At 40.2% G+C, this 12769-nt stretch overlaps 1 protein-coding gene across 1 annotated transcript in view; it reads right to left on the minus strand.

Annotated features, from left to right (window-relative positions):
* Positions 1 to 12769, minus strand: part of STT3B (STT3 oligosaccharyltransferase complex catalytic subunit B) — a 190091-nt gene that overhangs the window by 13057 nt on the left and 164265 nt on the right. The window contains exons 11-14 of the mRNA XM_040353087.1: positions 10100 to 10287; positions 7745 to 7916; positions 2465 to 2638; positions 171 to 284 (exon numbers count right to left, since the gene is read on the minus strand). Coding sequence (XP_040209021.1) covers positions 171 to 284; positions 2465 to 2638; positions 7745 to 7916; positions 10100 to 10287 — 648 coding nt within the window. The remainder of the gene's footprint in view (positions 1 to 170; positions 285 to 2464; positions 2639 to 7744; positions 7917 to 10099; positions 10288 to 12769) is intronic.

Genomic DNA, 12769 nt, shown 5'->3' on the forward strand with positions numbered 1-12769 from the left:
TGTATATAGGAATATGCTTACACACACAAAATATCAATAAGTGAGGTATGCAAGCCAACACGTCTCACATTCTTCATCCATTCAGTTGGAGCCACCGAGGTTACCAACACAGGATTCTGCTCTGTACAGAATTTGCAGCGTTAAGAACAAGTGCTAAATGTCATACTTACTTGCATTTCACCAAATCGATAATACGACATTTTATACATGAGACAATTCAGCAGAGTTGGAGATCCAGCCTTGTCAACTCGAAATTCTCCTTGGGGTGTGAAATAATCACTTTCCTAAAAGTTGAAAAATAAATCCAGATCAAAGCCGATGACTTGAATACAAATACTTTTATAAACTAACGCTGATCTTTGCAACATGATGCAAGCGCTCCACTGACAAACATTAAAATTGAAGGCGGTGTTGGTGTTTTCATGCTGATCCATTGTGCCGGTAAGCGAAGAATATGAGCATAGCAGCTGGCTTTAGACTCTGCAGGAGGGCTGATGTGATCTCACACAGCGTTTATTTAGATGCAGAGGGGCATTTGTTTAATTTTGGTGTGTGGTTTTCTTTATCTATTTGATAAGCTGCATCTTGATGGATACATTATGGGGTTTATAACACAGAGAATCACGGTGGATTGGTTGTCTGGACTCTACGCAACTTTTTTCTGACATCTGATGAATTGTTGCACCGTTTGATGAACTGGTTGTTTTTGTTTTATATGTGGTTTTGACAAATTATTTTGTTACACTTCATTTATAATTAATGCATTGATTGCTTACATGATGTGGTTAGTTTGATCAATTATTTTACACATAGGGGTTTATTTATTAACTGCAAGTGCACTTGGAAGTGCAGTTTCTGTTGATCTGAGGGGGACATACAAGGAAAAAAAAAATCTGCATTTTTGCGTGTACATGATTGGATGATAAAAATCATCAGAGCTTCCCCTTATTCCCAACCATTCCCCTCAGATCTAAAGTGACTGTACTTGCAGTGCACTTGTAGTGTTGCATGGTGAATTAAAGGTTTTATTTTGGATTTATGTTTTTTGGTACGGTGTTAAATATTTTACACCCAATTTTGATGTACACAAGGGTTAAAATATAAAATTTCCAAAATGCCTGTAAAATATAAAAGATAATACCGCATTTAGTAAAGATGCCACATATGTCATTATTTAATTTTGTATGTGCCTGCAAAAATTGCGATACCCAAAATTGTCCACAGGCAACCCTTGCGTTACAGCTTTGTCAATCTCGATTCGACTGTAATGCTGTGCTCAGAAGTATTCCAATCGCTCTGGTGTGCGCTGTGATATGAACGTATAGCATAATCGCTTACGTGCCTGACCTACATGCACATGGGTTTTTTTTTTTTTTTTTCTGATATGGGAATCTTTTGTGATATGGTAAACTTGGACTTTATTTTAAGTGTTGGTTTTCAAGGCATTTTTATGTTTAATACAGCCACCATTAGGCTGGGTTCACACTTATGCAATTGGATGTGGGATTCCATGTATCCAATTTGCATGACCAGAGACTGACTGGTTCTCAAATGGAGCCGGTTCACACAGCTCCAGGGTGACCGTGGGCAGCACTGGAAAAGGGTCCTGTGCGTCTTTGGCTCAGTTTCAGGTCCAAATTCATGCAAACAGTTCGGACCTGATTTAACCCTGAAATGGAGAATGGGGACGCAACAGACACCTGCTGCGAGCCGCATCTACTGTGAAGCCGGGCTTTAAGCTTTGCACCCATGCTCATTTGTGGCTTAACAAGTCTGCGTGGCAATGATGTATTTTTTTAGGATCCGACAGCCCTGAAACAGAAGTGTTCAAAGTTGAGCACTTCCGGTTTTTGTACCTTCACAGGATTACTGAAAAATAAAGGATTCTCGTCTCTGCTCCCTTTCCTGAAGATTGCAATGGATGTAGGACAGGTGTGCACAGCGATGGGGGCACATTTGTTTTTCATGTAGAAAGGCCAGTTCACACCAGACGCAGTTCCGTGGGCTTTTTTTCTGCACAAAATGAATGCACAGTGTTTTCCATTTATTCCAATGGCTCTAGTTCACACCATGCAGTCAGTTTCTGCAACGGAAACTGACTGCATGGTGTTAACTAGAGCCATTGGAAAACATAGAACACTGCATGCATTTTTAGTGCAGAAAGAATGCACGCAAAACTGTACAGAACTGCGTCTGGCGTGAACTGGCCCTTACATTCTGATACTGCAGCGCCATAATAAAATTAACATGCATGTAAATAAACAATTTTCATACTTATGGTTTTGTACGTACATATTCAAGGCCTCCTCTTTTTTTTTGTTTAACATTAATGTGTTGCAAAAGAATGAAGCTTTTGAGCTAGCAGGCACCAACACAAAATGCAACCCCTGTCCTAGAGGACTTGATATACAAGGGCAGGCAGAACTCTCCTTTCAAAGGTCATGTACACAGAAAATGTTCTTACCCTGATATCTTTTGGATGTTCTCCTTCTGCTATCCTAACCATCCAGAGAAACTTATTGATGTCATCGCCTGAGTAGCCAATTACACCTCCAAAAATAATCAATACATAATCTACATCCAAGCTTCTCATGATTTCATAGGCGGCGGATTCATTTGAAGACATTGCTTTTCCGACCTGAAAGAAAAGGCAGATAAAGTATTAGTCAATGTTTGAAAAGAAACATCTAAGGATACAAAACAGCCAGCCAGTTCACTGACAGCAAAAAAGAAAGCAATTAAACAACTATTTATCCTCTCTGAACATGACTCATTTCTGCTTCTATAGCACACAGGAAGCATCCAGGAATGGTGTAATGCTATTATATCTATATACAAGGATAACACATAAAGTCAGTAAATATCTTCTGTATGCAAAAAGTGACCAAAGCAAAAATGTATATACATTAAATAACATATCAGATATTATAACAATGTGATGCAAAAGAGCGAGAAAGGAGGAGGGAGAAGGTGAGAGTGAAAGATTTACCTAAAACCAGCGGTAAAAGTCTGGCCTGAAAACTTTGATAACACCCCCCAATTCTTTATGGCAGTAAAATTTGGGGTCCTGTTGCATACCCAGACCAATCTAAATGGGACTCACTCCAACCCTACATACACATTTTATCTGCAATTCTGCAAGCACCTCCTCGTCTATTGGAGCACCTCTAACAGTGCTTGCTGGTCTGAGCTAGGCAGATTTCCCTTACTGCTCGCAGAACAGAAGATGGCACCATCATATTTGGACCACCTACAAAACAGCAGTCCCAACTCATACACCATAAAGCCCTACTAAACAAGGACAACTCCAAACTATGCAGCCTGTAACAACTCGAACACCTGGTCTACCCCAAACTCCCAACAATTTGGCCTAACAAAGTCTCAAAAAAACAAACAAAAAAAACACACAATGACCGATTAAAAAATAAAATATGTTGAAGAAATTAAATAAACCCTAAGAAACAGTTTAGCCATTACGGTACTACAAACTAGCCTCAGATCTGGAGGTGCTACAAGAGCACATCCTGTAATACAAAGGGGGAGGGAGAGATTGATTTTTTCTTGCTTATGAACACTTAGTTACTAAACTTTGCTTTTCCAAGTGAACAGTTTCTTGTGACACAATGGCTGTATATATAGAGAGTTTATTTGTTAGTTTGGTCAAAACAAGTGAATTCAAGTGATCAATACAGATCCCAAACGTCTTGCTATGCAGACAGTGCACCAGTCCTTTTAAAATGACAGTCCTAGATGAGTGCCAGTATTTTTCATGTTTACTTCTGGGTCAGGGACCAAAAGAACTGAATCCATGACATATCATGAAAGCCAGGGAACTAATTAAAAAGAAATGTGTATCCCAGGGGTTGCTACTGCAGTTATTTGATAAATTTGAATTTGATAAAGAGTTTGGCTCCCTCTAGTGACCGCTGAACCCTGTCAGGATTTTCCTTCCTTCTAAAAAGTGAACAGAGCCATGCATTGTGGGATATGTAGTCTGGGTGAGGAAGTGACGCTCTTAAATCAGCCTTGGACTACAGGACAAGGCTGTTGCCTGCTGGGAGGGGAAGGTAAAAGGACAGGCGTGGCCTGCTTTCAGCCACTCTGGACGCCATTTAACTGCCAGCAGGTCTGTGTGTGTGTCACCAGGAGACTGCGGCCTACAGTGGAGAAATCGGATCACCTGCTTCATAGAGATCTTTGAGGATGGCCCTGCTAATCGAGCAGGTGGATCGGCCTGCGCTTCAGAGCATTTGAAGCCATCTGCATTTCAGCCCACCAGGAGTCGCAGCATGGCATGGCAACACCATCCTCACCAACAGAAGCACCAGGAGGAGATTCTGGACAAGTCTAATATCTCTGGGATCCATTGTGGTGAGAGGGCACCTGCCCATCCAAGTAGTGACTGCAGTATTGCTCAGTGAGTTATTTCTTACAGACTGCTAGTGAGACTTGTAGTTCCACGGCTTTGGATCTGCGGCACCCAGGCATCATACAGCTAGACTTTGGGGCCTTGCTTTTCTCTCCTATGCTGCAAGGCCAGTAATGCATTACTCACACATATAAATGAACTAACAAGTGCGAATAGTTCTTCAGCTGAGCAATCATTAGCATGTTATTCTGCAACTTTTTGTTCTTTTGGAATACAAGCAAAAATACAATTCAACACTGCAGTATAATATAAGGCTAGCCGAAGACATATGGAAATTGAGGAACATTTACCACTTTCTTCTTCTACAAAGTGTTACTGTACTATGGGAGTTCTGCTCTGAACTGCAACCTAGGGGGAGCCATTTAATGAGAAATGGTCAGATCTTGCATTGTTTTACTGCATTTACTAATGTGCATTTTTGGTACTGGTCTGTGTGTCAAGGCCTCAATGAGAAGGTATTCAATACATGTGTTAAAAGGTATTGAAGGTTTATCTCCCTATGCACCTGTTCACATATACCCCTTCAGGTTGTCATCGGCTTACAAGTACATGACATATATGCATTGAATAATATTTTTGTCAATAACAATTTGTGTTCATACATTTGTCATTTTGTTTTCCTTTATCTCAGTAAACATTCCTGAGGGGGTTCAGTGAAATTGTGTGAGCTTCTCATTAATAACATGACATTTCAGGATGGAACCCAAGGTGTCAGAGGTAAGGGGATTTGCAGAGTCGGGGTGGGCAGTGGGGTATAGAGTTAATCAGCAGCCCCCATGGGGGTACCGCTACAAATGTCTACAATGACAGCCTACATAATTCTCCCATATGCATACTGACAGTGGTGTGTAAGGTAAAGAGATCAATAGCAATCAAAGTCTGATATACTGAGGTTACATAAAATATGAAGTAATATAAAATAATGAAGCCTAAATGAGTGCGAAGGGTAAGTGCACTTTTACTGGGTAACGGCAGGCCTGACAGCAAAACAATCTACCAGTGCAATGTGACACTTGTGTGACTACTGAGCCTTTTATAGATGCCCCTCAATAATGGGTACTTGCAATATCTGAAGCGCTCAGCAGATATTTTCAAGGTAGTGGGAAAAAAATTGTGTGATCTGGCGATCATTCCTCATCCGTAAGAGAACAAGTCACTTGCACTTAATCTAGCTGAAAGCTATAAAAATCACCAAGCAGAGGGGCCACATTTATCTACTGCTGCTGACTAATAAATCCTAGGAACTATGCATTTTTGTTCCTTCCATTGGACTGAAGACATGCACATACACACACACACACACACACTTTTGAGGGAAAGAAGAGATCGATAAAATCAATTTAAAAATCACTTTGAAACATTAGAATGTGTTAACCAAGGCCCCTTTCACACGTGCGGACCGTATGTCCGCTTTTTCATCCATCCGTTTGCGGATGAAAAAGGCACATGCATTGGTCCCTATGCGATTGCGGGTGTCACCCGCTGAAACCCGTAATCGTCCGCCTCCGCAAACATCCGATTTTGCAGACGGAAGAAAACCCTATTTTTTTCTTCCATCTGCAGAGCGGATCGGATGAACACGGACATACGGTCCGTGTTCATCCGCTCCCCCCATAGGGGAGAGCGGAGAAAAGACAGGGCAGTCCATGCACAGTGTGCGGAGACCGCCCTGTCATCCGCCTGCTCAGCGGGGATATACGGAGCGATCCTCGCTGAGCTTACAGACATAAGGAGGCGGATCATTACTGATCCACCCCGTGTGAAAGGGGCCCAATATTTGTTACTTGAAACTTTTTTTCCTCTTTTTGGCACTTGCAGACAAATTGTTAGGTGGCCAACACATGAAAACGATTGCTACCAGACCTACAGAAAACTATCAATGTCCATGAGATGTCTCTGTATATAAGTTGTATCCCTTCTCCCCCCTCCTCTTGTTATTGTGTGCAATTATGTTATGTCATAGCACATAGACAAAAGGTGTGCATGGGGATGTGTAGAGATGGGCTGACTGCTTATCATAATCCCTTTGTGCGCTTCAATTGTAGTTTCTGTTTGAATGTACTAAAAGTGTTGAGTTTCCGTTAGTTCTTCCTTGTCCCCTACCCCCTCTGTGACAAGGCTAAGGGAAGTGTCCCTACCCGTGTTTAAAGTGTATGCCTTGTACGTAATAAACAGTTTATGCTCTGCACAAGAGTACTGCCTAGATGCCTTACTAGCTAAATTATAGAAAGGTGGGAGAGCTAAAGTAGCAGGGGATTTCAGAGCTGGGTATGAGGAAGAGAAAGTGAAGGCTGGCCAGGGCAGTTATGTGTTGCAAAATTTTTCTTCACAATTGTAGACAGAGTAGCGGTCAGTTCCTACATTTCATAAATTACATTAACTCCGGTGAACACCTGAATCGTGTAGGGTATTGTGGATTTCCATAGAGCTGTAGCCCATGATTAGGAGGATTTGGGCTGCAAGAACATCTGCACCTTTTTAGTAGCACTGTAATTACGCATGAGGTAGTTGGCAGGGTAGGCCCCCAAATACACCAAAGCAAGCGGACAGATTATTTTGTGTATATCAGCCCAAGATGGGCAGAGTAAAAGGTCTGTCCCAAAAATGTGCATTAACAATCCCCTGCTTTGCTGGCAACACCAGCATGAGTAAGGAACCTGCAGGATTTGTTTATGGGCAGGTATGCAATACCATCTCAAAAAAATTATGAAATGACTGAGGATTGGTAAATGTGATGCATAGTTCGGATAGTCATCATAAGGGGAAACGGTGCTTGTAGAACACCCAGAGCAGATAATATGTGCAGTATTTTGGCACAAGGGTTCGAAGGGGGAAGTGGCCTCTTGTATTGTTTGGGAGGTGATAAAGACCTAAAGAAATGCCAGATTTGAAATGCAGCTAGGGGATTCAGTGGAGGCGATAGTAGGGCTTGGATCTTTCTGCAGTCAAATTGGTCTAGTTTAAAATAAAGTGCTCAATTCTGACCCTGCCTGCTTCCATGAGACACCAAAGTAGTTTACTGTCTGATCTGGAAGGGAAAGAGATACTCAAGGTCAGAAAGATCCTATGCAAGACCCCAAGAGTAAAAGGTATTTTTTTTACATTGTATGCAGTAGCCTATAAAAAGGTGAAAAAAAGTGCCTTGAGCAGCAGATCCAATGTTATTTTTGTAGAAATAGCATTGACATTCTCCCAATATCCCTTCTGTATAGTAAACACATATTGGGGCATGGTAGCTTTTTCATTTGTTGAGCAATATTTTCATAGGTAGTAAACATTCTATTTATCCTGGTTCACACTATTCACAGGTCTTACCAGTGCTATGTGACTGTTATTCCACGTATTGTTATCTACCAACGTCGTCCGATTAGCCATTCCTGCTATTTGGTAGCCATAATCCCACCATGACATGACTCGGGCATGCTCATCTGTGTTCTGTCTTAGCCAGTAGTAAGCTTCTCTGAAGTCATCCAAGATGTTTCTTGTTCTGAAATAAGACGGATGATGTCAAAGCACCAAAATTTAATAATATATCCTTCCTAAATCATCTGCATAGCCACCAAATGCACTAGTGTTAGTGTTTATGCAGCTGCAGTCTAAAGAAAGAATCTGAGCGATAAAAGCACAGGTCAAAGATGCTTATACAAATTAAATATTGCTAAGAAAACATCATCAAAACGGTAACTGCCATCATTTTTCTGCAGAAGCTTAGGAATTGCAAGTGGTCGTTGCATGTAAATAGGAAGAACGACAATATTGTAGCATTATACAAGCAGTATACGTTTAGGTGATCGCAAATGTAAAACATTTTATTTTTATTTTTTAAATCAGAAAAATATTGTACTTGCCTGCTCTGTGCAATGGTTTTGTAGAGCAACCCCAATCAAGTTTTTTTTTTACCCGACTGCAAGGAATGCATGAAGGTAAAAAAATGTTTAGGCTTTAGAACCACTTTAAAAAGATAGCATACACTTGGTTTATTTCCTCCATTTCTCTTGACAGCTCTGGTTTAATAACCTTTAACCTTTGACGGCTACAGCGCGGATCTCAAAACCCAACTAGACGTCAATTGACGTCCGCCCCTTTGGGCGTTCCCTGCGCGCGCTCCAGAGCGCGCAGCGGGGAACTTCTGTGTTGGCTGTGTCCCTCGGACACAGCCAATTACAGATCGCCGCGAACGGCCAATCAGAGTGGCCGTTTGCGATGCGATCTGTGCGGCCAATGAGAGATGATCTCATATGTAAACATATGAGATCATCTGTCATTGCCGACTCACACAGAGACAGCGTCCTGTCTCTGGAGAGGAGACCGATCTGTGTCTCTTGTACATAGAGACACAGATCGGTCACCCCCCCCCCCCCCCACCTACAGTTAGAACACTATATAGGGAACATATTTAACCCCTTCCTCACCCCCTAGTGTTAACCCCTTCAATGGCAGTCACATTTATACAGTAATTAGTGAATATTTATAGCACTGATCGCAGTATAAATGTGAATGGCGCCAAAAATGTGTCAAAAGTGTCTGCCATAACGCCGCAGTCCCAATAGAAATCGCAGATCGCCGCCATTTCTAGTAAAAAAAAAAAAATAATAATAATCCTGTCCCCTATTTTGTAGGCGCTATAACTTTTGCGCTTATTGCGTTTTTTTTTTTTACCAAAAATATGTAGAAGAATACGTATTGGCCTAAACTGAGAAAAAAATGTGTTTTTTTTTTTAATTGGGCTATTTATTATAGCAACAAGTAAAAAATATTGTATTTTTTTTCAAAATTGTCGCACTTTTGGTTTATAGCGCAAAAAATAAAAACCGCACAGGCGATCAAATACCACCAAAAGAAAGCTCTACCTGTGGGGAAAAAAGGACGTCAATTTTGTTTGGGAGCCACTTCGCACGACCGCGCAATTGTCAGTTAAAACGACGCAGTGCCGGAAGCTGAAATTTCACCTGGGCAGGAGGGGGGTATATGTGCCCAGTAAGCAAGTGGTTAAAGATTTGCCCAGACTGACAAAAAACAATGCAAACTCTAGGTGGCTAAATGCTTGATCTCTGGTCACCCAACTCAGAAAGGGTGCACACATGTAGACCCACTCCACAAGTGTGCAAAGCCAGGCACCCTTTCCATAGACTCCCATGTTAAATGGTAATTTATCCGGTGACTTTGGGGACCTGGTACCGGCCGCTTGTAGGTCCCCTGGACCCGGAACTTGGCACACATGTAGCCCCGATTTTTTCAAACCGGGCACCCCTTCCATAGACTCCCATGTTAAATGTCAGTCTAGGCATGCAGAAGGACACCCTATTCTTATACTCGAGTCAATAAGTTTTCCCATTTTTTTGTGGTAAAGTTAGGTGCCTTGGCTTATATTCGGGTCGGCTTATACGCGAATATATACGGTAATTAGTTTTGCGCAACAGTTTTGATGTTCACAGTTTTACAAAATAGGCACAAATGAAAGTGAACAAATATTTATTGTTGGTTTTCTAAGGGGACGGGGTTTGTGTGTGCGAATAATGATTTTAGTATATTAAATTACCGAAAATATGTTTTTGATAAACTTTTGCACAACTATCATAACATCAAACCTCAACAGTTGTGAAATACTTTATGCATACATTAAGTGTTTTGGACTATAACCACATAAGCACAATGAGCGCCATTTCTTACCCGTCGTGATTGTATGATGCGAGTACGACACTGGGGCTGGAGTAGGCATTGCTAGTTACCCATGTACAGTGTACAGCAAACATCATCAAGAGCATCAGCATGAGCATGGTGACTATACTCTTAATATTGGGCCCCAGACCTTCCTCAGTCTTCTCCTGCTCGGACACGGGCTTCTTCACTTTACCAGCCTGGAAGGACACAGAAAGAATTAGCTGCAGGGCTTCCAAAGAACTGTGCCAGCAGAAACGGTGCCAACAAGGAAGCAGCATCTGAAAATCTACTAATTATAAATAAAACATGTCAATGTCTTTTTAGGTCAAAGCTTTTTTTTTTGATCGATGAGAATAATACCCAGCTCTAATTCAGCCGGAAAATTTTGAGAAGCAGCACAAATTACATATTTCAAAAGGCCTAAAGAATGGTCTGCGTCTCTAATAATGCAGTTTGTGGTTCTAAAAGAAAAAAAAAAAAATCTATTTTGTCCGCAGTAAAATATCTTTCTACAAACCGGAATTTCTGTGTGCTTCATTATAAGATCAACACTGAGCCAGCTGTTAAAAGGGAGATGTCCATTGCCAAAGACTTTTCTTTTTTAAATGATATACACATTTGTATGAAGTGAGCCAACATGATGATTTATTTTAAGTGTAAACCTTTAGATATAAGAAAATCATTGATCAAGCCACAAAAGCAGAGCTTACCTCTTCTACACTTCTAAGTTACTAAAAAGGTTTAGGCAGTGCTGGGGGTCTAACGAGACTGTCATTACACAACCTAATCTAAGCTATTAATGTGCCACATAAATATCACATTTCCTCTATATGTTGCCATGTGCAGTCTTCTCACCCTTGTAGTTGACAATACAACCAAAGTGGACATGTTGGTTAATATAAAAATCTATTTTTTTTTGTACAAACTAGCACCTAATCGGCTGGAAAAGAAATCATTAGAACAGCTCTAACGAGCAGGGTCCTCCTATTTTTCCTGTATTGAATTGTATTGTAGCTGTACTGTTTGCCCCATTGTAAAGTGCTGAGCAAACTGTTGGCACTATTATAAATCCTGTATAATAACCATTAATAGTCCACAGCACCCACAAATAACTATTCAGGCATAGAAGCAACTCACTTTATGAACTGGGGCCTGTTAAACCACCCTTGGTGTATGTGAACTCCCACATACTAATTACAGCATCTCTTCATGATCATTTACAACAGATCTTCTGATAAACAGACTGTTCAGAAACAAATCACACAGTAGAGACAAGCAACTGTTCATTATAGCACACTAAATGGAGGATTTGGCAGTTCACACATGGAAGGCTACCTGACAGGCTTTGCTCCACCGCAGAGTGCTGTCATCCTAAAATGTCTAAGGCACTAGGAATTGGAAAGCATGTATTTAGCAATTAGGGAGAAGACCTTTGGTGCAATAATTCACAGTCCAGTAAGCGGTTTTAAGGTGGGAAAGGAGCCCAAAACCGAACAGCAGGATCACAAATCTACCACTGAGTTTGTACAGCTGGGCAGGTGGGTGGGAATCTGAATATTGGTTATACAAAAATCTTTCTAACAGCTCACATGTATGCACTTCATTTGTGTATTCAATCTGCTGAGAGTTTTAATGTAATGAGCAACTCCAGACAACAAGTAAAAAATTAATCACAAAATTATAAAAATCAATCAAATGTTGTTATGGTTATGGAAACAATGGCAAAGTGTCCAAAGTCAAATGGTCCACCCAAAGCATTGAGATCTGTCAACGGAAATAAGTGATCCAATGCTTTCTGAAATAAAGATTCAGAATAAAGCATATAATGAAGAACCTGGATAATAAAAAGTCTGCCACATCTCCATAAGAAAAAAAGTATGGGACTTGAGGCACAACATTTATCTAAAAACAGTTTGAGATTAAAAAAAAAAATTATATTTTATTTATTTATTATATATATATATATATATATATATATATATATATATATATATATATCTCCACAAAATGTCAGACTATCCAAATACAGTACAATTATTAAAACATTGTGATAAAGCAATACATTATCTCATAAATAACCGATTCCTTGTGGACATAATCCATTCCAGGAGCCGTCAATATGCTTATTCACATAATAATCTAAACAAAAGTTATTACAAATTCATCATCTGGGTATACTTTAAAGGTGACACCTCTAAACACATGCTCAAGGATCAGTAATTTAAGACACAAATGGAATTTTATATATATATTCTCTCAAACAGAAAAAGAGGTACACTAGAATGGGACTTTTGATGCACAACATTTATCTAAAAACTGTTATTTTAATATTAATAAAAGGGTTTTCTATAGTCCACAAAATTTCATATATATATTTATATGTAACCTGTAAAGATGTATAAAGTGTTGCCTATGGAGAATTTTAAGCACCATAGTTTGCCACCATTCCACGAGCAGGCAAAATTTTAAGGTGCAACACGGTGGGTATCCATTTACTTAGCATAAAATCGTTCACATTATTAAAAAAAAAAAAAAAAAAGAAGAAGGGGGGGGGGGGGCCAACTTTAATGTTTTTTTTTATTCATGAAAGCATTTCTTACAGCACCCAGGTGGCTGTATTTAAAGGCCAGACCATCTAGGATGAGGACAGGGAGTGTGTTAGGTTGGGGGCAAATGTGA

Source organism: Rana temporaria, chromosome 5 (genome assembly GCF_905171775.1).
Source record: "Rana temporaria chromosome 5, aRanTem1.1, whole genome shotgun sequence".
Classification (NCBI taxonomy): domain Eukaryota; kingdom Metazoa; phylum Chordata; class Amphibia; order Anura; family Ranidae; genus Rana; species Rana temporaria.